The sequence below is a fragment of the Phyllopteryx taeniolatus genome, chromosome 21, assembly GCF_024500385.1.
Source record: "Phyllopteryx taeniolatus isolate TA_2022b chromosome 21, UOR_Ptae_1.2, whole genome shotgun sequence".
In the NCBI taxonomy this organism is placed as follows: domain Eukaryota; kingdom Metazoa; phylum Chordata; class Actinopteri; order Syngnathiformes; family Syngnathidae; genus Phyllopteryx; species Phyllopteryx taeniolatus.
In genome coordinates, this window is record NC_084522.1 from 14,415,540 (window position 1) to 14,437,057 (window position 21,518).

At 41.8% G+C, this 21,518-nt stretch overlaps 1 protein-coding gene across 11 annotated transcripts in view; it reads right to left on the bottom strand.

The window, feature by feature from the left end:
* Positions 1-5,867: 5,867 nt before the first annotated feature.
* Positions 5,868-21,518, bottom strand: part of epb41a (erythrocyte membrane protein band 4.1a) — a 62,391-nt gene continuing 46,740 nt past the window's right edge. For 8 of the 11 annotated variants that reach the window (XM_061759578.1, XM_061759576.1, XM_061759575.1 and 5 more), the window contains 5 exons: positions 19,663-19,791; positions 18,097-18,213; positions 16,552-16,632; positions 16,140-16,259; positions 5,868-8,599 (listed from right to left, as the gene is read on the bottom strand). In XM_061759578.1, the coding sequence (XP_061615562.1) occupies positions 16,161-16,259; positions 16,552-16,632; positions 18,097-18,213; positions 19,663-19,791 (426 nt within the window). In that variant the 3' untranslated portion in view covers positions 5,868-8,599; positions 16,140-16,160. The remainder of the gene's footprint in view (positions 8,600-16,139; positions 16,260-16,551; positions 16,633-18,096; positions 18,214-19,662; positions 19,792-21,518) is intronic. The other 3 variants (XM_061759570.1, XM_061759572.1, XM_061759577.1) reach the window with 1 other exon arrangement.

Consider the following 21,518-nt stretch of genomic DNA (forward strand, 5'->3'; position numbering starts at 1 on the left):
ATCTCAAGGAAATGTTCCCTTAGTTTTGCTGGCACAAGACTAGAACCGCTCAATTTGGCATTGCTAATCATACATTGAAGACGTTGACTCCCATCACACTCTGTTATACATGTAAATCCATATTGTACGTATTTGTCCAACCAATTTCTTTTCTTGCATGACATAATGCGAAGGGATTCAAATGTTAAAAAAGAAATCACAAATTAAGTGCAATCACGACAGTCACAAGTGGACTACTGACCACACCAAGTTCCATGCAGCACAGATATTAAACCAGGCAAACAGATATGGCGTGATCACCTCGAGCTAATTGAAACAAATGTATGGGAAATGTAGTTCTTTTCCCTGTGTGTCTCCTCCCAGTGGCATCATCGGGCAGTGCCTCTAACAGCGTGCTTACAGCTGACTAGCGCTATGCAAGCTGATATGCACAATTGTTACAAGACGAACACACTTATTGTAGCCAACGGGGGGACTGCCCAAGCCACACCTGGAAGCGTTGTCTGGACCAAAAGGGACATCATCCACCCGAACTCCCTCGTCATAAGAGCAAAAAAAATCTCTAATGCCCACGACAGAGGCGTCCACAACGCCCTCCTGCAGGGTTGCAGAGAGAGCAAAAATAAGATGAGCAAAACTGGTTACCAATACGCCCAGCGCGTGCAACAGCATAATAGGTCCTCGTGGGAAGGTCATTGGTTACCCGACATTGAGGTTGAGGACACCGTACAGTAAGCCGAAGTGAATCTTCTGGGCAAACAATGAGGGATGATGAGCTATGACTGGCTCAACGTCAGGTATCCGGTCCAGGCCAGCTCCAGCAGCGTCATACTGAAAGTCTGGACAGAGCTCCATCATCTCCCCAGCAAGAATGTCGCTCCCTCAAATAGTTCCCTTGACGCGGGGACAGAAAAGACAGAAGAGAGCCGTCTGTGCCAGAAGAAGGTGCCGACTGAGACTGCTGTGGGATGTCCAAAAGCAGATGCTGCAAGGCACCTGTGCAAGACAGCCTGCATCGAGCCATCCACCGCCTCACTTGACGAGGTCAGGGATCTCTGAACCAAAATCACAGAAGCTCAACCATCCTCATCATCCCGGAATTGAGATGCCGAAGCTCCCAGAGAGATGGCGTTGTCTTCCAGAGTAAGCATGGAGGACGGCCCTGCCACATCAGCTGAAGCAGTAGCAGTAGGGTGACGCTCAAGCAGTTGCGGCTGATGCTCAACATGAGACTGTAACAAGTATTAGAGCAACCAATAAGGCCATGTAAGCTGAGGGACTGGGGCGCGGATACCACCAAGACATGCAACTGGTATGCAAACTCCTTTTGGACAATTTGCACAAGACCACGCTTAACAAAGCTTCCACTGGGTAATTAAAAAAAAAAAAAAGAAATTTGCCTCGTATCAGTCCTTGCAAGGCTGTTTCATCCAATTCCTTTCAATTCCGTTTTGGTAGCCGAGCTCTGACGTGTGTCAGTGTAATCGGTGTACCAGGAAATGGTGCACTGACAAAGGTTCTGCATTATTTGGAGCACAAAATGCAATTAAAATGTGTAATAACTGATTGATTTGTAATTAATTAATTGCAATTAACAGATTAAAATGCCACCCCTATTGTTGATATTAGTTATGCTATGATTTTACTGGTCTCAGCCCACTTGATATCAAAATAGGCTGCATGTGGCCCCTGAAATACAATGAGTTTGACACCCCTGCTTTACATGGTACCTATTTAGAAACATAAAACACAATTTTCCTGTTTAGGTCCAGGGGTGAAACTTGACATCCGTACAACAAAAATTAATGATACCACCAGTAATAATTCATTTATCAAAATTCAGTACTCAGTCATCTCTGTAAATGAAAGAATGTAGTCGTATACATCCTTATTTTATTAAAGGTCTTATAGCCAGGGACTGGTTTATTATACAGTGGATGACCATATTTTGAGGTACAACGAGCATAACAATTCATTTCAATGAGTACAACCAAAGCTGGGAAACCATATTACTCAGTGGATTGATTCTGACGTAAAGCCCACAAATCAGTCATGTTTACTCCTTGTGACAGTCCACAAACATTGTTACATTCAGCACTGCAGTATGACATTTGTATGATTGAGGGATAGACATAGACCACATCTCATTACAATTTAGAATGTTCACTCTACTGATGCTCAATACAGTATCTCTCATCTTCTCTTGTATTAATCTATCTATTTAAAGACTTCTCGTGTATTTTTTTTCTCTCTCAAGCGTTCCAGTGATGAGTTCTCATCTCTTAAGCCCCTTTCTAACCATTGGGCCATTACGCTTTGGGTCATTGTCCATTTTAAAGACCCATTTTCACCCAAACTTTAACTTCTCGGCTGTTGTCTTGAGATGTTGCTTCAGTGTTTCCACATAATGTTTTTTCATCGTGATACCATCTATTTTGTGAAGTGCACCAGTCCCTCCTGTAAAAATACAACCCCACACCATGATGCTGCCACCCGCCGTATTTCAAAGTTGGGATGGTGTTCTCAGGCTTGCAAGCTTCCCCCTTTTTCCTCCAAAAGAAATAATGCTCAATATGGTCAAACAGTTCAGTTTTCGTTTAGTCAGACCAGGGCATGTCTCCAAAAATTAAGGTATTTGTCCTTGAGTGCATTTGCAAACTGTAATCTATTTTTTTAGGTTTCTTTTGGAGTTGGCCAATTTCTTCTTCCCGGCATAATGGCCTTTCAGCCCATCTCGGTACAGTACTTGTTTCACTGTGGATAATGAGACACTATTGTATACAAGCTTCGGCGAGCATCTTCACAAGGTATTTTGCTTTTGTTCTTGGATTGATATGCCCATTCCAGACCAAAGCACATTCATCTCTGGGACACAGACGCTGTCTTCTTCTTGAGCAGCATGATGGCTGGATATTCCCATGGTGTTGATATGTGCGTTTGAACAGGTGAACGTGGCAGCTTCAGGCATTTGGAAATTGCACCCCAGGATGAACCAGACTTGTGCAAGTCCAAAATTCACGTCCTGATACCTTGGTTAATGTTTACTTTCCCAGTATGTTATACACAGAAGCAGTGTGTTTCATTTGAATACATCCATAAGTGTATATCTAATTAACTCAAATGTTGTCAATAAACCTATCAAAACCTTGACATGAAATCATCATTTGGGTTTTCCCAAATTGCTTAAAGGCTTAGTAATCTTACTGTATGGACATTGAAAAAAGTAATGGAAAAATTGCCTAAAAATTGCCTTCTCTCATTTTTCTGGTATTTAGAAAATAGAAATATTTTTTGTAATCCTAATTGACCTAAAACAGGAATGGTCTTATTTCAAGTCAAATGGTGAGAAAAAAAAAGCTTATCTGTCTTTTTATGTAGTATATGTAAGTATCTGGTTGCAACTGTATAATCGGCTTCATGCCTTGCATCTGAAATGGAAGATTTTACTGCAGTCTGAACCCTTTTGTTAACATTTTTCTTTTGCTTGGTCTATAGACTGATGACTCAAGTTGAGGTAACAGGGTTCAGAGGCTAAAGTATATATGTATACATCTATCCCTCTATCCCTTCTTCTTCTTCCGCTTATCCGGGGTCGCGTCACGGGAGCAGCAACTTTAGCAGCGAAGCCCAGACTTCTCTCTCCGCAGCCACTTCATCCATCTCTTACGGGGGGATTCCGAGGTGTTCCCTGGCCAGCCGGGAGACAAAGTCTCTCCAGCGAGTCCTGGGTCGGCCTTGGTGCCCAGAACACCTCACCAGGGAGGGGTCTTGTTCTACCTATCTCTAAGGGAGTGCCCAAACTCATTTCGGACGCTTGTATTCACGATCTTGTTCTTTCGGTCACGACCCCAAAGCTCGTGACCATAGGTGAGAGTAGCAACGTCGATGGAGCGGTAAATCAAGAGCTCTGCCTTTCAGCTCAGCTTCTTCTTCACCACGACAGACCAACACAGAGTCCTGCGCCGATCTGCCTGTCAATCTCCCACTCCATTGTTCCCTCACTCGTGAACAAGACCCCGAGATACTGGAACTCCTCCACTTGGGCTAGGATCTATTCCTCGATCCGGAAGGGCCCTCGACCCTCTTCCAACTGATGATTTGGAGGTGCTGATTCTCATCCCGACTGCTTCACACTCAGCTGCGAATCGCTCCAGCGAGAGTTGTAGATTGTGGCTTAATGAAGCCATTAAAAGCAGGTCTTCTGCAAAAAGCAGACGTAACCCCGTCAACGCCCCGGCTGCCCCCACAAATTTTGTCCATAAACGTAATGAACAGAATCGGTGACAAAGGGCAGCCTTGGCAGAGTCCAACCCTGTCCAACACTGTATGGATACAGTGCTGTGAAAAAATATTTATTTATATAAAAATAATAATATATATATCCATCCATCCATTTTCTGAGCCGCTTATCCTCACAAGGGTCGCGGGCGTGCTGGAGCCTATCCCAGCTATCCCAGCAGGAGGACACCCTCAACTGGTTGCCAGCCAATCGCAGGGCACATACAAACAAACAAACAACCATTCGCACTCACATTCACAGCTACGGGCAATTTAGAGTGTCCAATTCATGCATGTTTTTGGGATGTGGGAGGAAACCGGAGTGCCCGCAGAAAACCCACGCAGGCACGGTGTCTGCCTCTAAAGACACAGTTTGTGTTGCATTTTAATGAATGAAAAGTGCTATCTAAATAAACTTGATTTGCTATGATCCCAACACCCACTTAGTGCTTATTTTCCTTCAGAAGACAGGAGGTTTTTTCTTTTAGAGTTTTTTTAGTTTTTTTTTGTTTTTTCTGTGTTTTGTTTTTGTTTTTGATTATATGTTGCTTATTATGTTTTTTTTTTAGAGGTAGACTGTGGGTTGTTTTTGTGTGTGTTTTTTTTTTTTGTTGGTGGTTGGTTTGAGTGGGGGGGGGGGGGGGGGGGTGGGGGGGGGGGGGGGGGGGGGGGGGGGGGGTGGGGGGGGGGGGGGGGGGGGGGGGGGGGGGGGGGGGGGGGGGGGGGGGGGGGGGGGGGGGGGGGGGGGGGGGGGGGGGGGGGGGGGGGGGGGGGGGGGGGGGGGGGGGGGGGGGGGGGGGGGGGGGGGGGGGGGGGGGGGGTGGGGGGGGGGGGGGGGGGGGGGGGGTGGGGGGGGGGGGGGGGGGGGGGGGGGTGGGGGGGGGGGGGGGGGGGGGGGGGGGGGGGGGGGGGGGGGGGGGGGGGGGGGGGTGGGGGGGGGGGGGGGGGGGGGGGGGGTGGGGGGGGGGGGTGGGGGGGGGGGGGGGGGGGGGGGGGGGGGGGGGGGGGGGGGGGGGGGGGGGGGGGGGGGGGGGGTGGGGGGGGGGGGGGGGGGGGGGGGGGGGGGGGGGGGGTGGGGGTGGGGGGGTGGGGGGGGGGGGTGGGGGGGTGTGTGGGGTGGGGGGGGGGGGGGGGGGTGGGGGGGGGGGGGGGGGGGTGGTTGGTGGTGTGGGGGGGTGTTTGGTGTTGTGGTGGGTGTTTTTTTTAGGGGGGAGAGGGATTTGTGGTTTGTTTGGTGTTGGTGGGGGGTGGGGGGGGTTGGAGTTGTGGGGTGGGGGAAATTGGGGTTGGATAGGGTTGTTTTGTTTTAGATGGTGTGATGGATTGAGGTGGGTATTGGTATATATGTGGGAGGGTGGTATGTGTTTGATAGTGGGGTTGGGGGGGGGGGTTTTTGATTGGTGGTGGTATTGGTTATGTTTTTTATGGGTTGGATGGATGGGAGAGGTTGTATGGGGGAAGGAAAGGGTTGAGGTGGTGTAATGTTTTATGTGAAAGTATAGGTGAGTGTTAATATAGAGTGAATAATGTGTGTAATGTGATTATAGAAATATATTATAAATATGATTATGGTATGTTTAGGGATCATGTTGCAAAAAAATAAAATAAAAATGACACCAGGCATACTAAACATGTTAGCAGTAGTAACCAAAGGGGAGGATGTCTTAAAGTTCTCTCCAAAACAAATTATATTTGCATGAATGTAATGTAAAATTTTAGTGTGTACAATAATATGAAAAACCTTATATGACAATCATTGGATTACAATGTATGCCCGTCATATATTGTACACAAGGATGGCATGGAAAATACATTTGAGTGGTTTATTAAAGTAATTCAGTATTTGACTATGCAATTTTCCTTAATCATTACATGGACATGTAGGTATCTAATTCACGCTTACTTTTTAAGTATCAAGTACAGATCAAATCTACGGTACATACTTCGGTGTCAACACTTACCAGCAATGCAAATCAGAGGTCAAGCCAGCATCCAAGGCTGGGACATTATAAAAATACCAGTTCTTAGAATTAAAAAAATAGCTGGGAATCATTTGTAGATGTAGTTACACATGTACATGAAAAATGGTGAAAGAGTACAGGCAAGAGTTGATTACGACTGTTCTAACTGAGGTAAATCGGCTCCCTTTAGTGAGATAGTATTTAATGGATCACCATCTTTTATCTAGATTTGTATGACTTTAACTGTAAGAGATAGTCTGGATATACAGTTGAATATGTTAAAATCTGTTTGAAAATGTAACAGGTATTTATTTAAAAAAAAAAATATGACAACTAATTGAACTGAGATTTTAAAAACGTGATGCAAAAGCGATTAACATTCGGTTTCTTTGCAAATGTGCATGTATTTAAAAATAGTGTGCGTTTTATTAACCTTATTAGGATGCAGACAAAAAAAAAGTGTTATTTTTTGTGTGCGTACAGTGGAACCTCTCAGGACAAACGCTTCTGAAGTCACAATGTGAAGTTTTCTTGAACAAAAAAGCCGCACAAAAATGAATTGTCATCGTGCGTAACATTGCATGACATCAGCAAATCCTGGGAGACTTCAGCTCTGAGAGCATCGAAATGATTGACAAGTGTGTTTTGGTGTAGATGACCAAAGAAGCATTAAATAGAACTTAATACGACATGTCAAGGCTGCTCAGTACAATACTGTATTGTTCAAGAAACAATAAGTTAACATCATTAATTAAAATCAAATAAAAAAGTCTCTTGAAGGAGGCTAATGGGTTAACGTCAAAACTCACCTCACAGGCACACGCGTCAATCTTCATCTACACTTTTGCCACAGTGCCACGCGTATACCACACGCCAACACATTCAGTTGGCGAGCGCATGATTTGTTGTTTGTTCAAATTGACTACAAGAGCTGACATATGTATACACTTACAGTATACGACTGTTATGAATGCCTCCCTCTCATCACCTCAGTGCTCACCATAGTAAGGGTTTGAAAATAATTGCTCTAGAAATAAACCAGCATCACGTAATGTGGATTGAGGTTCCATTGCATTACTAATTATTAGTACAAATTATCAGTAGGCCTACAGGGGGTCCTCGGTTTACGACAGAGTTCCATTCTTATAGGAGGAACGTAACCCAAATTTGTAATATGTAAATCGGAACGAGCTAACCTAACTAACTAACTAACTAACTAACTAACCTATGCTTACACAGTACTAAAGCCATAATCATTCTTACGTCGCTGTGCAAACTAGTTCACTGCATGCCGTTCATCACCTTAAAACTCTATATGCTGCGACAATCGTAAACCAACGACCTCTTTATTGCCTTCATCAGCCTAAATGCAAATTAGTCAAGTGATGGCACAAATACTTCTTGTACTTCAAAGAGAAACATTCAATTAATTATCCCTTAATCCCAAGCGAAGCAAACAAATCGACAATCTAACCTCTTATGCACTCTTGTCTTGCTTGAGGCAATGATAACTCACTTTTGTCAAAAATGCAGTAGAAATGACTCACGTTGCATGTGGTAAATTGAATGCTGTTCATAGAAATGAATAAAGCTACATATGTGTGCTTAGAGGACCTATAACACAAAAACACAAAAAGAAGACAGTCGAGAATAAATAAATGTAAAGGTCTCCTTCACAAACACTACAGCAAGTACGAAACAATAAACAATGATAAGCTAACAACTGATTAAATGTTAAGACAGGCAATATTTTTTTCAGATTGATTGAAAAAACATTTCTTCACATTAAAAGGGAAGTGACAAAAACATCCTGAACAAGAAATTAAAGGGAACCGTGAGTCTTGATGTGTACTATCCCAAGAAAATCACCCACATTCCCTGTGTTGATGCTGTTTGAATCACATTGTTAAAAAAAAACACTTGACTGCAGTGATCCACATTATTGATAACCAATTCTGATTGTAAGAAAAGCTATACAAATACAAAGTTCAGTAATCACAAAGATTAAAAGACCAAATGCCCATTTGAAATTTTTCTTTAAATCTCCAAATTGGAGAGGTATCATTTCACAACTGTTGTACCTTTTCTCTTTCCTTAAACACGTTTTCTTTTTAAATTGTCCCTCGGTCAGTGTTTTGGCATTAAGTAGAACAGGAGAGGGAACTGGGAGGATTCTTGGGAATTTTTTTCTGCGACTCTACGGTGACACAGCTTCACAATCACAGAGCTTAAAGTTCATAGTTCCATGAAGAAGTTAGTCCCGCTGATGTGATCTTGGTGTTTTATGTCCAAGGCAGTGCTGTTGGGTGTGGCTCTGAGGTAAAAAGGATGTGATATGGGTGGGAGAGGCATGTAGGCATCTGAGAGGATCAAATTGGGTGTCACAAGAAGGCAAATGGATGGGAAATAGAGGAACAGAAAAAAGAGAATCAGTGTTTCAACAGCAACAAAATCCATTCATTTTCTTGAGCAATTGTCCTCATTGAGGTCGTGGATAAATGGAGCCTGTCATAGACTTTGGCCAAGAGCGGGCGTACACTATGCGAGTCAATCGCAGGCATTGTAGCAACAAGAAGAACAACAACACCACACACCCACATTCACACCTGTTGGCTAATATGCATGTTTTGGTGATGTGGGAGAGCACAGGAAAAACAACCTCTCAAAGAATGGGGCATTCACCATTAATGTACTGTATATTTCCTCAGGAACACACCGCAGATTCAATATGAGTGTAACACTGTTAACAAAAATCATTGGAACTTACCTTAGAATTTTATGGCTGCAACACGTTCCAGTAAAGCTGGGACAGGGTCATGTTTACCACTGTGTTACATCACCTTTTCTTTTAACAACATTCAATAAACGTTTGGGAACTGAGGACACTAATTGTTGAAACTTTGTAGGTGGAATTCTTTCCCATTCTGGCTCGATGTACAGCTTCAGCTGTTCAACGGTCCGGGGTCTCCTTTGTCGTATTTTACTCTTCGTAATGCGCCACACATTTTCAATGGGAGACAGGTCTGGACTGCAGGCAGGCCAGACCTAGTACCTGCACGTTTTTACGACGAAGCCACGCTGTTGTAACATGTGCATAATGTGGTTTGGCATTGTCTTGCTGAAATAAGCAGGGGCGTACATGAAAAAGACGTTGCTTGGATGGCAGCATATGTTTCTCCAAAACCTGTATGTACCTTTCAGCATTAATGGCGCCTTCACAGATGTGTACGTTATCCTTGCCATTGGCACTAACACAGCCCCATACCATCACAGATGCTGGCTTTTGAACTTTGCGTCCATAACAGTCCGGATGGTTCTTTTCCTCTTTGACCCGGAGGACACGACGTCCACAGTTTCCAAAAACAATTTGAAATGTGGACTCCATGGACCACAGATCACTTTTCCACTTTGCATCAGTCCAGGCATTTCTGGGTGTTGTTGATAAATGGCTTTTGCTTTGCATAGTAGAGTTTCAAGTTGCACTTACGGATGTAGCGCCGAACTGTATTTACTGACATTGGTTTTCTGAAGTGTTCTTGAGCCCATGTGGTGATATCCTTTCCATATTGATGTCGGTTTTTGATGCATTGCCGCCTAACGGATCGAAGGTCACGGGCATGATTTCTCCAGATTGTCTCAACCTTTTGATGATATTATGGACCGTAGATGATGAAATCCCTAAATGCCTTGCAATTGTACATTGAAGAACATTGTCCTTAAACTGTTCGACTATTTTCTCATGTACTTGTTTACAAAGAGGTGAACCTCGCCCCATCTTTGCTTGTGAATGACTGAGCAATTCAGGGAAGCTCCTTTTCTACCCAATCATGGCCCCCACCTGTTCCCAATGAGCCTGTTCACCTGTGGGATGTTCCAAACAGGGGTTTGATGAGCATTCCTCAACTTTCTCAGTCTTTTTTGCCACCTGTCCCAGTTTTTTTGGAACGTGTTGCAGCCATAAAATTCTAAGTTAATGATTATTTGCTAAAAGCAATAAAGTTTATCAGTTTGAACATTAAATATCTTGTCTTTGTAGTGTATTCCATTAAATATAGGTTGAACATGCTTTGCAACTCATTGTATTCTGTTTTTATTTAGGTTTAACACAATGTCCCAACTTCATTGGAATTGGTGTTGTACATCCTCCAATAAAATATGTTCAACAGAGCAGAGATGAAATAACTGTTTTGCTTTCTTCTTTCGAATACAACATTATATTTTGTTCCAAATTGGAGTCTACAAAATGTTGTTGTTGTTGTTTTAATCAGTGCAGAAACTATGGTTACTCAAAAGATGATACATGTGTCTTTTGCTGCATATATATAATTTTTTTGTGTTGTACTTTGCAAATGGTTTGTAGTGTCTTACTGCCGTCTACATCTGGGCAGTCTTCCATCCTCGTCTGTTTGACAATTTGCAATAAACATACGAGCAAAACTGTCATAACTAAAACAGAAGAACTAAAAAGAACTAAAAAGAAAAATGCGACCATCCCATGACCTTGGCATTGCACGGAAAGTAATCTACAATATGTAGTTCGATGCGGTGATGGATAATAACTATGATGCATCCAAATAGGTAAGATACAACAAAATCAGTTTTCATTGACCTAAAATGCAATTTGAACGTTGCCAAAAGCCGGCATGTAGAGAATAAATGTGTAATACTGTGATAGTCATGTATGACAAAACAAATGATAGCTTCTGACGTTAGATTTCAAATTTATGACACACTTCTATACAATTCCAACGTGTTTGTCAGATGCTGATGGCTTTGACCTCCTCAAAGTAGGGAACTCCCACCCCACTTCGCCACTAAAGAACAAAGTGGGAGGTAGACTCTGTTTACATTGCAGCATAGTCAGTCAGCTAAACAGTTCCAGACTCTCAGCCTGGACCCTTGAACATCACATAAACAGGACTACAATTAAAGCCACATGGGCACCATTATTTAACATACGTCATTCTGAGGGGCTTTATTTCATGTTTACATTCTACTGTGTTTTCCATGTTTTTCACCATCACATATTAACGTTACCCGTTCTTCTCAGACGCTTTGTAATCAGAGTGTGCTCATCTACATTCGTTGCTCGCTTTTATTGTTACGACATTGGCACATTAGCGGTTCATTTAGTGTTTAAGCCCTTGACTGAAATGTGATCAGTGGGTCCCTGGTAGAGCAAACCTGTCAGTGCATTTTCATTTTTGCAAATGGGGAGAAATTGTGCAGCCACAGCTAAACACTAGATGTAATTAGAAATCACAGAGTCAAGGGCAGTCAAGTTCAATGTGTGTACTTTTTGGGCTGACCAACAGGAATGTGTTAGATGGTATTGACTGAGTTATAATAATGAGTGAAAGCAGCAAACTCTGTGGCTCTGCTCTTAATCGAAGAATTGAAGCTGCTGTATGGCATCTTAATGTCTTACGAATGTGAGAATCACATTTTTTTTTTTTTTAACTCAATTGCCAGGCATATTGGAAGTTATCTCTTTGAGGGAGGCATTTAAAGTTAAGAGTGGAGCTAGTATGTCCCACATTGGCAGATTCTACTGATGTGTTCTTTTATTCTCGGGTCACATCATTAACAAGGTGCTGTTAACTGTGGAAGTAATTCCCCACTTGTTTCCTCGCCATTACAATTGGAAAGATGGACCTTCGGATTTGTCTGTTTCCGATACAGAGATCATGGGTTAGTTTGTCTAAAAAAGTAAAGCAGTTTTTTTAACGCAAGAACTCCAGTAACTCACACATGTGCAAGTCACAAACAAAGTCTCAAGCAAGTCCCGAGTCACAGTGGGAAAAGAAATCAAGCAAGTCAAGTCAGGTCGCCAAAAAATTTCAAGCAAGTCGAGTCAAGTCATTACTTGGTTTAAGCAAGTCGCAAGTCAAGTCATACAATCTTGGTCCAGTTGAAACCTACATTGGAGTGGAAATAAAATGTTTTTTCATCAACTCCATACATCATAACACTAAGTATTCACACTATATAAAAGTTAAATGAAAAACAACTGAAATTTTGATTGATTTACTTTATTGCACTGATTTTATTTTTTAAATTGTATTCCAAACTCAATTTAACTCAACCTTATTGCTGAACAAACTATGCTGTGTACTTTGGGGTAAGATCCTTGCAACTCCTACGGTTCTTAAGAGAACACCATTAAACAAAAGTCAAGACTGCTCTGTGTTGGTCAAATATAATTATAACCCCAATTCCAATGAAGTTGGGACGTTTTGCTAAACAGAAATAAAAACAGAATACAATGATTGGCAAATCATTTTCAACCTATATTTAATTGAATACACTACAAAGACGAGCTATTTAATGTTCAAACTGATAAACTTTATTGTTTTTAGCAAATAATCATTAACTTAGAATTTTATGGCTGCAACACGTTCCAAAAAAGCTGGGCCAGGTGGCAAAAAAGACTGAGAAAGTTGAGGAATGCTCATCAAACACCTGTTTGGAACATCCCACAGGTGAACAGGCTAAAAGGGAACAGGTGGGTTCCATAATTGGGTATAAAAGAAGCTTCCATTTCAGAAAACCAATGTCAGTAAATACAGTTCAGCGCTACATCCGTAAGTGCAACTTGAAACTCTACTATGCAAAGCAACACCCAGAGACGCCGCCGAATTCTCTGGGCCCGAGCTCATCTAAGATGGACTGATGCAAAGTGGAAAAGTGTTCTGTGTTCCGACGAGGCCACATTTCAAATAGTTTTTGGAAATTGTGGACATCATGTCCTCTGGGCCAAAGAGGAAAAGAACCATCTGTTCAAAAGCCAGCATCTGTGATGTATGGGGCTGTGTTAGTGCCAATGGCATGGATAACTTACACATATGTGAAGGCACCATTATTGCTGAAAGGTACATACAGGTTTTGGAGAAGCATATGCTGCCATCCAAGAAACGTCTTTTTCATGGATGCCCCTGCTTATTTTAGCAAGACAATGCCAAACCACATTCTGCACGTGCTACAACAGCGTGGCTTCGTAGTAAAAGAGTGCGGTTACGAGACTGGTCTGCCTACAGTCCAGACCTGTCTCCCATTGAAAATGTGTGGCGCATTATGAAGTGTAAAATACGACAATGAAGACCCCGGACTGTTGAACAGCTGAAGCTGTACATCAAGCAAGAATGGGAAAGAATTCCACCTACAAAGTTTCAACAATTAGTGTCCTCAGTTCCCAAACGTTTATTGAATGTTGTTAAAAGAAAAGGTGATGTAACACAGTGGTAAACATGACCCTGTCCCAGCTTTTTTGGAACGTGTTGGAGCCATAAAATTCTAAGGTAATGATTATTTGCTAAAAGCAATAAAGTTTATCAGTTTGAACATTAAATATCTTGTCTTTGTAGTGTATTCAATTAAATATAGGTCGAACATGATTTGCTAATCATTGTATTCTGTTTTTATTTATGTTTAGCACAACGTCCCAACTTCATTGGAATTGGGGTTGTAGATGTGCACCTAATGGGTTATTGTAGAATAAAAGAGATTCATAATTAAGGGAATAATAGATGACATAAAAATGTTGCAACCTTCCAAAAGAAGGAATGTGAACAAAATATGCATTCCTCCTGTGCCCTGTACTTGAATGAAATCGGTCAGTCGGGTTTGTGTATTTATTTAGATGCACTGACTCTGGACAATTGACATTTGTCATTAGATCAAAGGTTACGCTTCACATGCTGCGGTCTCAATTTTAAAAACATAGTGCAGACAGCTTTATCACAGAGCCGAAACAATTCTTTAATGGTGACACTTCAATAAACATGTTCAGTAGTATGAAAATTATATTCACACGTCGCGACTCACAATTTGTACTGTACTTAGTAATAGTGGAATAGCTTCTCCATTGCTGTGATCGTAATGCAAAGTGATCCCATACAGCAGACCAATAACGCACTTGGCATCTTCTAGCGGTGACTCTTTCATCATGCCCACAAACATCTCAGCATCTTTTTTTTTCTTTATCTCCAAATCTCTCACAACGCTGCTTCACTTCTTCTGCATTCAGCCTTTGGCATTATATTTTAGCCGGCAGTTTCTGCTCGAGAGTGCATGAGAGAGAGAGAGGGAGAGAGAGAGAGAGAGAAAAAGAGACTTTTGCATGCCTATAAACCGGAACAAATAGTTCAGAGCAGTTATCATAAACCGCCCCTAGTTACATTACTTAGCTGTAGTAAAATGTTCACAATTACATCATTTTTATTTTTAATTGTCCCAAACCAGTCTATAAAACTTTAATGTTCGACCAGCTAGCTAAACTGTAAAATTCGATAACCTGTCTTTGTGAGTTTTGTAGTGACGGATAAAGTTCGACGTCGGTCTTTAATGTGCGAGTTGCAACCATGCGAGTTGCCATCCTCTTTTTTTGAGACTTCATCGACAACATAATCCATCCATCCATCCATTTTCCATACCGCTTATCCTCACGGGTCGCGTGCGTGCTGGAGGCTATCCAGCTGACTTTGAGTGAGAGTTGGGGTACACCCTGAAGTGGTCGCCAGCCCATAGCGGGGCACATATAAACAAACAAACAAACAACCATTCGCACTCACATTCACACGGGCAACTTAGACTCTTCAAGTAACCTACAGTGCATGTTTTTGGGATGTGGGAGGAAACCCAGAGAAAACCCTCGCAGGCACGGGCAGAACATGCTAACTCTGTAACCTAGGTCCTCAGAAGTCTGAGGCAGATGTGCTAACCAGTCAGTCACCGTGGCACCAACAACATAATCCTTGAATCCAAATTTTATTATTTTCGCAGCACCTTCCATCGTGGTTCATGCAGGTGGCTACTTGACACTGGCAAGTGCTCAACAATGCGGACTGTGTTGCCAGGTTGGCGCGAATGATCCGCCAAAATGTTTCTTACTTTCAAACAAAAAAAGGCAAACTGTCTCAATTCAAATGCAACGAGATGACTTGTCAAGTCATGTAGTTCAAGTCAACATCAATGTCAAGTCTCTTGGCTACCAAGTCAAAGTCAAGTCATTCTGCAACATTTGGCAAGCAAGTCATAAAACTGGCAACTCGAGTCGACTCGAGTCAAGTCATTTGACTCGACTCGAGTCACTTGTATTTGCAGTTTGAAGGACAGCACCTGTATTGTAAATTGTGCAACTCACATTGTTGCTATGAAGTTGTTCATGTTTTTACTGTTATGCGCGTTTGTGTTTAACGTTATGCAAGAAGAGTATTTTCAGTGGGCCACTACATTTGCTCTCTCAATGGGTTCTATCAGCAAAGCTTTGGCAGAATTTAAGTCGGAATTACTTTGACAGTTGTATAATGCTATAAAGTTTTAACAAAGTAATGTTTAGCCTTTAACTTCACTGCTGATTTCTTTATTTTTTTATTATTGAATAAAGTTGTTGTTCACAAATACAAGTTATAATTGTTTATGATTTTTCCCATACACATTTAAGAAATCTTGTTGATTACTTCTGCACGATTACATTTGCTTTATACTGCCACGAAATGAAGGTATAGTCTACTCTATATGTCTTGATTGTCTTTATGGCCTAAAATTTAAAATGACTAATTGTTAGAAAATAGAACTTAAAGCATGGCTGTTTCAGCATGGAAGACTTTTTTTTTTTTTTTTTAACAAATGTTTGAAATTACACAAAAATGACCAAAATTCCCAGAAATAAAAGCTGATCTCTGGTGTCTTTTTTTAAATTAGTTTTTACGTCAATTCCAATAATTCAAGTCTTCAAGAGGAAATAAAGGAATTGGCCTCAGTGTTCCAGTACTTTTAGAAGAGAGTTTATATTGTGCTTGTGGCTCATTTTGTGTGATGTTTTATACTTGAATGCGATCCAGCACTGGACCCGGAAAATAGATGATAAGAGGAATGAGGAGATGTAGAGTGGGCGCAAACCTTCCAAAGGATGAGCTTGTCTTACTCGGGGGAAATCTCGGTTTCTTGGTGGACAACCACTTTGGTGACAGACATATCTGGGTGTTGTTCTTTTGCTTCTTTAATAGCCTGAGCCAAAGCCTGAACAAATGAAGTACAACAACCATAGCAGGTTGGTTCAGTAGAGCAAGATAAATGGCTTTCATTAAAACAGCTTGTGGGACAGATTGACTTGATATACGGGTGCAATTGCTATAGGAGGGGAATTAAACTTGCAAATGATTCCTGCTTGGCCATGGGAAATATATTGTCCAATAAAAGCAAATACAGAGGAAATAGATCAAATCAAATCGTGATGAAATCACCTTGCCAGCTTGAAGAAACTATTCTAACTCTACTTTTGTATTAATGTGAACCAAGAAAAGCAGCTTACCTTGTCATGATCAATTTCAGTATCTCCTGTTATAACGATCCTCTTCTCAATGCGAGTTTCGGAGATTCCTCCTTTCACCGTCTACAAAATTAAAAATTAAAAATCACCCAAAATTTGAGCCGTAGTCCAGAACTTAATGGATGGAATGAGACGCGAGACAACACAGTTGGTCTGTTTCGCTGCTAACTAGCAAACCTAGTTATGTAAGAATCTATAATCTTATCAAATCTTTCTTTTTCTTTTTTTATTCACTTCGCCGGGACGTATTCATCTGCTGAGTGTTTCTGTCTGACTATCAAACAGCTGTTTAAGTCACCTGTTTAAAGAAAAGAAAGAAATACACCTTTTGATCGACTGGCTGATTGAAAAGTAACTCCCTATTTTTAAGTACTTGTAATTTCTTTCTGAACTATAATTCTTACAAGAAATGAACATGAGAAGAAAATGTATTGCATGGAGTTTTATTAAAAATTCGATAGGGGCGCCGGCATTAGCCACCAGTTTCTCAAGCCGCATTAACTGATTTCACAAGGAACTCTTGTGGGATGGAAAACATAACTTCTCGTATTCGCCCCTTCAAGTAAAAAAAAAAAAAAATGGAGAAAAATATTTTAAAATAGGGTGTTACTTTACTCATTTTGATCTAATCTGTTGTTCTGGCATTTTTCTGTCTTGTCTGTTAAAGTTGAATACTTAAGAATCCTGCAGTTGTTTTCGTGATAGTAACTCAAAAATAACATGCAACTGTCAGAGGCATTATCATTGGAAACGACTTTAACTAATTACTTTCAAGTATTTCTTATACTGATAAATTCAGGTGAAACTAAGAGGCTACTTATTCATTCATTCATTTATGAATTAACATACTACGGCACATAAACTAGGAACGCTCCAAATGATGCACAATTTGGAGTTAAATACAACAATTTGGGTGAGAAAAATATTAATTGATTAATGTAACTCACATACAAACAGAAAAGATGTCCAAGTACTTTTGTTTAGCCTTAGCGCTGTGTTTCGTTCGATTGCCGCTGGCTTGAAAGGACGCTCAGCCGGCATATGGAAGAGCTTCTTGCCACAAAGCACTGTGAGTTGAATCGTCTGTGACTCGTGTCACAGATATGACCTACAATAGGCTATATAGCGGTACATCTCGGAATGCCTATTCAAGAGCATCATTATTCCAAATGCCAGGTCAACTTGTTTTATGTCCTGTCAGTGGGAGACGTGGCAAAGGGGGAGAGCTTTGTTGTTGTTCACGCTGGTCAAGAGCAAAAGCAAATACAGAGCATTAAACAGTAATGAAACATAGAACAGATTCATGCTGATCATTCCTCCTATATACTGTAAGTGATTCATCATTTGATATATAATTTATGCCATGACAAGCTACTACTAAGCAGTTTTTTTGTAGTGTACTGTAACATCTGAAACTACAAGGCCATTTGCTGGATTTGGATGCAGCTGCAATTGATTAAGGCGAAAGAGCCGTCACAGCATTCAAGCAAATGACTGTATTGATCTGTACTGGTCGGTGAGGCAGACCTTCGTGATCTGGGTAGTGGTAGTGGTGCTGATGGTCTCGGATGTGATGGTCTGGGCACTCAGCAGCACTCCTGAGTCCCGCTCTGCCAAGGTGTCCACCGGCTGTGGGAGAGACACCTTTTCAGTGTTAGACCTCAAATAATCACTTTTTTTTTTTTTTTTTTTACACTTTTTGTGTGAAACCTTATTAAGCACTTAATACTCCGAAGAACTAACGCTCGGCAAAAAGTCAACTTGTATGAAATGAAGCATCCTTGATACACTAAGTAGAGATGAAACAACTGTGCATTGTTATAGGACATTTGACTCATGTCATGTGTAAAATAACCTCGTATGAAATATAACATGCTCGGTTTGTGAAAAGAAATGTGCATTAAACACGAGAAACTTCAGTAAATTTGGCATAATGACCGACTGTGTAATTAAAACTAAAGTTGTTGTTCAACTAAATTTCATCTGGAAAATGAACCTACTGTATAATGTTGTACAAAAACAGTAAAAACTGCCATATCTCTTAATACTTGTGCAAAGTATTGGGTAACCTCCACTCAGTGACCATTTAAAAATACTGTGTTTTTATGTATGGGGTCTTTTAGAATGCCACCAAACAGTAAAATATGACCACGACACAGAAAACAGAACAGAACATAATACATAGCAGTCACATTGCGACAAGTAGACGCTATGGGCCCTATTTGCGTGAACGGGGTAAATCTGGCGCAGCGGGCGGCGCAACTATGCTCAAGGGGTGGGTTAGACCGGTGATGGTAATTTTGTAGCCCGGCAGGTGCCAGAGTGGGCGTGTTGCACGACTGTGAGTGTTTAAATCCGACTTCATTTGCCACCAATCAAAGCGTCTCCTCTTCCCATTAAATGTGCCGCGGTGACAGTCTCGACGGTGAAATCGGTGAAGAGGACGACGCGTACTTGCAGCGGTCCGTGACTGAGTGGAAAATTGTCACTTCTCTGGCCATGGTGTGGCAACAAACAATGTGAGCGGGTATAAAGAATAAGCTATTGATCACGGCAAGAGATTGTATCTGTCTGCCTATGCCCCAATCGAGTTCACCAAAATCGCGTTAGACGAGCAGTCTACCCTGCGCCGGCACTTGGACGTGATCTCAGCAGGCGTAAGCTTAGAGCGACTATTCGACAGGCGCATCACAAAGGACACAGCATCACTGCACCAGAACGCCCACCTTGGCGCAGACTGGTCTTCCAAATTGTAAAATACGCACAGCGAGACTTCACGACACCCCAGCAGAGCCCTAGATGTTTTGCCTGCGGCTGTGGCTCAGTAGGTAGAGAGGGTTGTCGAGTGACAAGGGTCACTGGTTCAAATCCCGGCTAGGACTGTCCGCATGTCAAAGTGTCCTTGGACAAGACATTGAACCTGAATTTGCTCCCGGTGGGGCCGGCAGCGCCTTGCTTGGTGTATGAATGTGAGGCTTTGTAAAGCGCTTTGGGCAATGTGATGGTGTAGAGAAAGCGCTATATAAGTGCAGTCCATTTACCATATTACTAAAATCAATGTTTTAAAATCTCCAGGCGCAGAATGCCTCTTACCTGGGCTGACTCGTATGTAATTGTCTTTGTCTCAGTGTGAACCAAGGGGATGTCCTTGTAGGCCACAGTTCCTCGTAGAGAGTTGGTGATGTCTGAGATGGTGATTGTCTGGGTCTTCAGCACTGGAGACTGCAAAGAGCAAACCCAGTCAGAGACAAACTCTCTGCGAAAGCTAACAGGACACATTCGCAGTCATACAAAGTTCTTTAATAGTCATGAAACTGTTGTGAGGACTATTCTAAGAATTGTAAAACAACTATTTAATGATTATGAGTCCCAATAACTGTCACAACCAATAATGTAATATTATGGATCACTTTTTAGAACCTGCAAGGGGAAACATTAAGTGGGTAAAAAAAACAAGAAAAAAAACATCTTTAATACATTGTTAAAATTATTGGGGGCATTTCCCTTTTATTCATGTGAACTGCCCTGAAGGGAAAACATTTATTGTAAATCAAAATAAATAAAATTCATTCCCACATGATTATTCCAAGTGGACGCCAATCAGGGTACAACATGCAAAAACACTTTTTTTTAACTCAGTTAATTTGAGACACCAAAACAGCAGAGTATTTTTCTTCTCCTTCAGACATAATATAGTTTAACTTATCAACATATAGTAAGTCAATAAAAACATTGCAGGTAAACAACTTGACGAGACGACATACAGTATAGGCTTTCAGTCTCTAGGAGTCTTTGTTCGGCACGTGCCATCATTTGGTGATTGTCTTTATTGGAACGGTAGAGCAGATTCATGAAACATTAGTCCTTATTTTGATTCATGACGGAAAACATTGAAAATTGTCCCAAAATCATCGTGCTTGCTGAAAGGAAAGATAAAAAGAAATGTTTTGGGTTTTTTTCTCCAAGCCTGCTAATCATCGACAGTTGTCTTCAATGAGCATGCAAGAGCATCTTTAGTTCCATAATGAATGCATTAACTATAGTTACTGTATATACATGTACATTACGGCCCTGGAATGTAGATACTCTGCCTGGTAGCAATTGTATAGAGGTGGGCAATTGCCGATATTCACTGTCAGCAGCACAATAAAAACCCGAAAGTGATCGGTAACAGAAGCGAGGCAGTGCATGCATAAGGAGGCCTCTAGATGACTGTGAGTAATAACACCTGTCAGTTCAGTCAATACCACAAGCATTTGCTCAGGGGCCAGCCAGCCAGCCAAGTGAACGCATTTTGAAAGGTTGTGACTTCAAGACTAAAATCATAGCACACCCAGACCTTAAAACTTATTTCTTGGGTACTATGCATGCAACACACTGCTGGAAAGTGGAAGGCTGGTTTGATGCCATACAAAATGAGGCATACAATGGTTTGCAAATTAAGGGCATTGACCTCTATAGCTTAGTGTAACATTGGAAAACAATGATTAAGCTACAGACTACCGTATTTTCACAACCATAAGGCGCACTTAAAAGTCTTACATTTTCTCCAAACTGGACGGGGCCTTATGTGCGCACCGAGTTCCAACATCTACAAATGTTGTGTGATGAGCGCCCCGCTTTTTTCTTTTTTTTGTTCCTGCCGACACGCTGCTTATACAGAGGAAAAGCTGACGTGGCTGAGGACAGCATGCGGACGTAAAGGGGGAAGGGTGCGCGTGAAGGAGGACGCTAAAGCCACGCCCCCGGTAGGCATATAGCGCCAGGGTGTGCATTGTGCAAAACAACATCGGTTTGGCTAAGGACCCCCGAAAATGGCACCTACGAAGAGACACGCTTACGAAGCACAGTATAAACTGCAAGCTAGCAGTTATGCGGAGGAACATGGGAATCGAGCAGCCGCGAGGGAATTCAAGATCAACGAATCCATGGTTCGCAAGTGGAGGAAG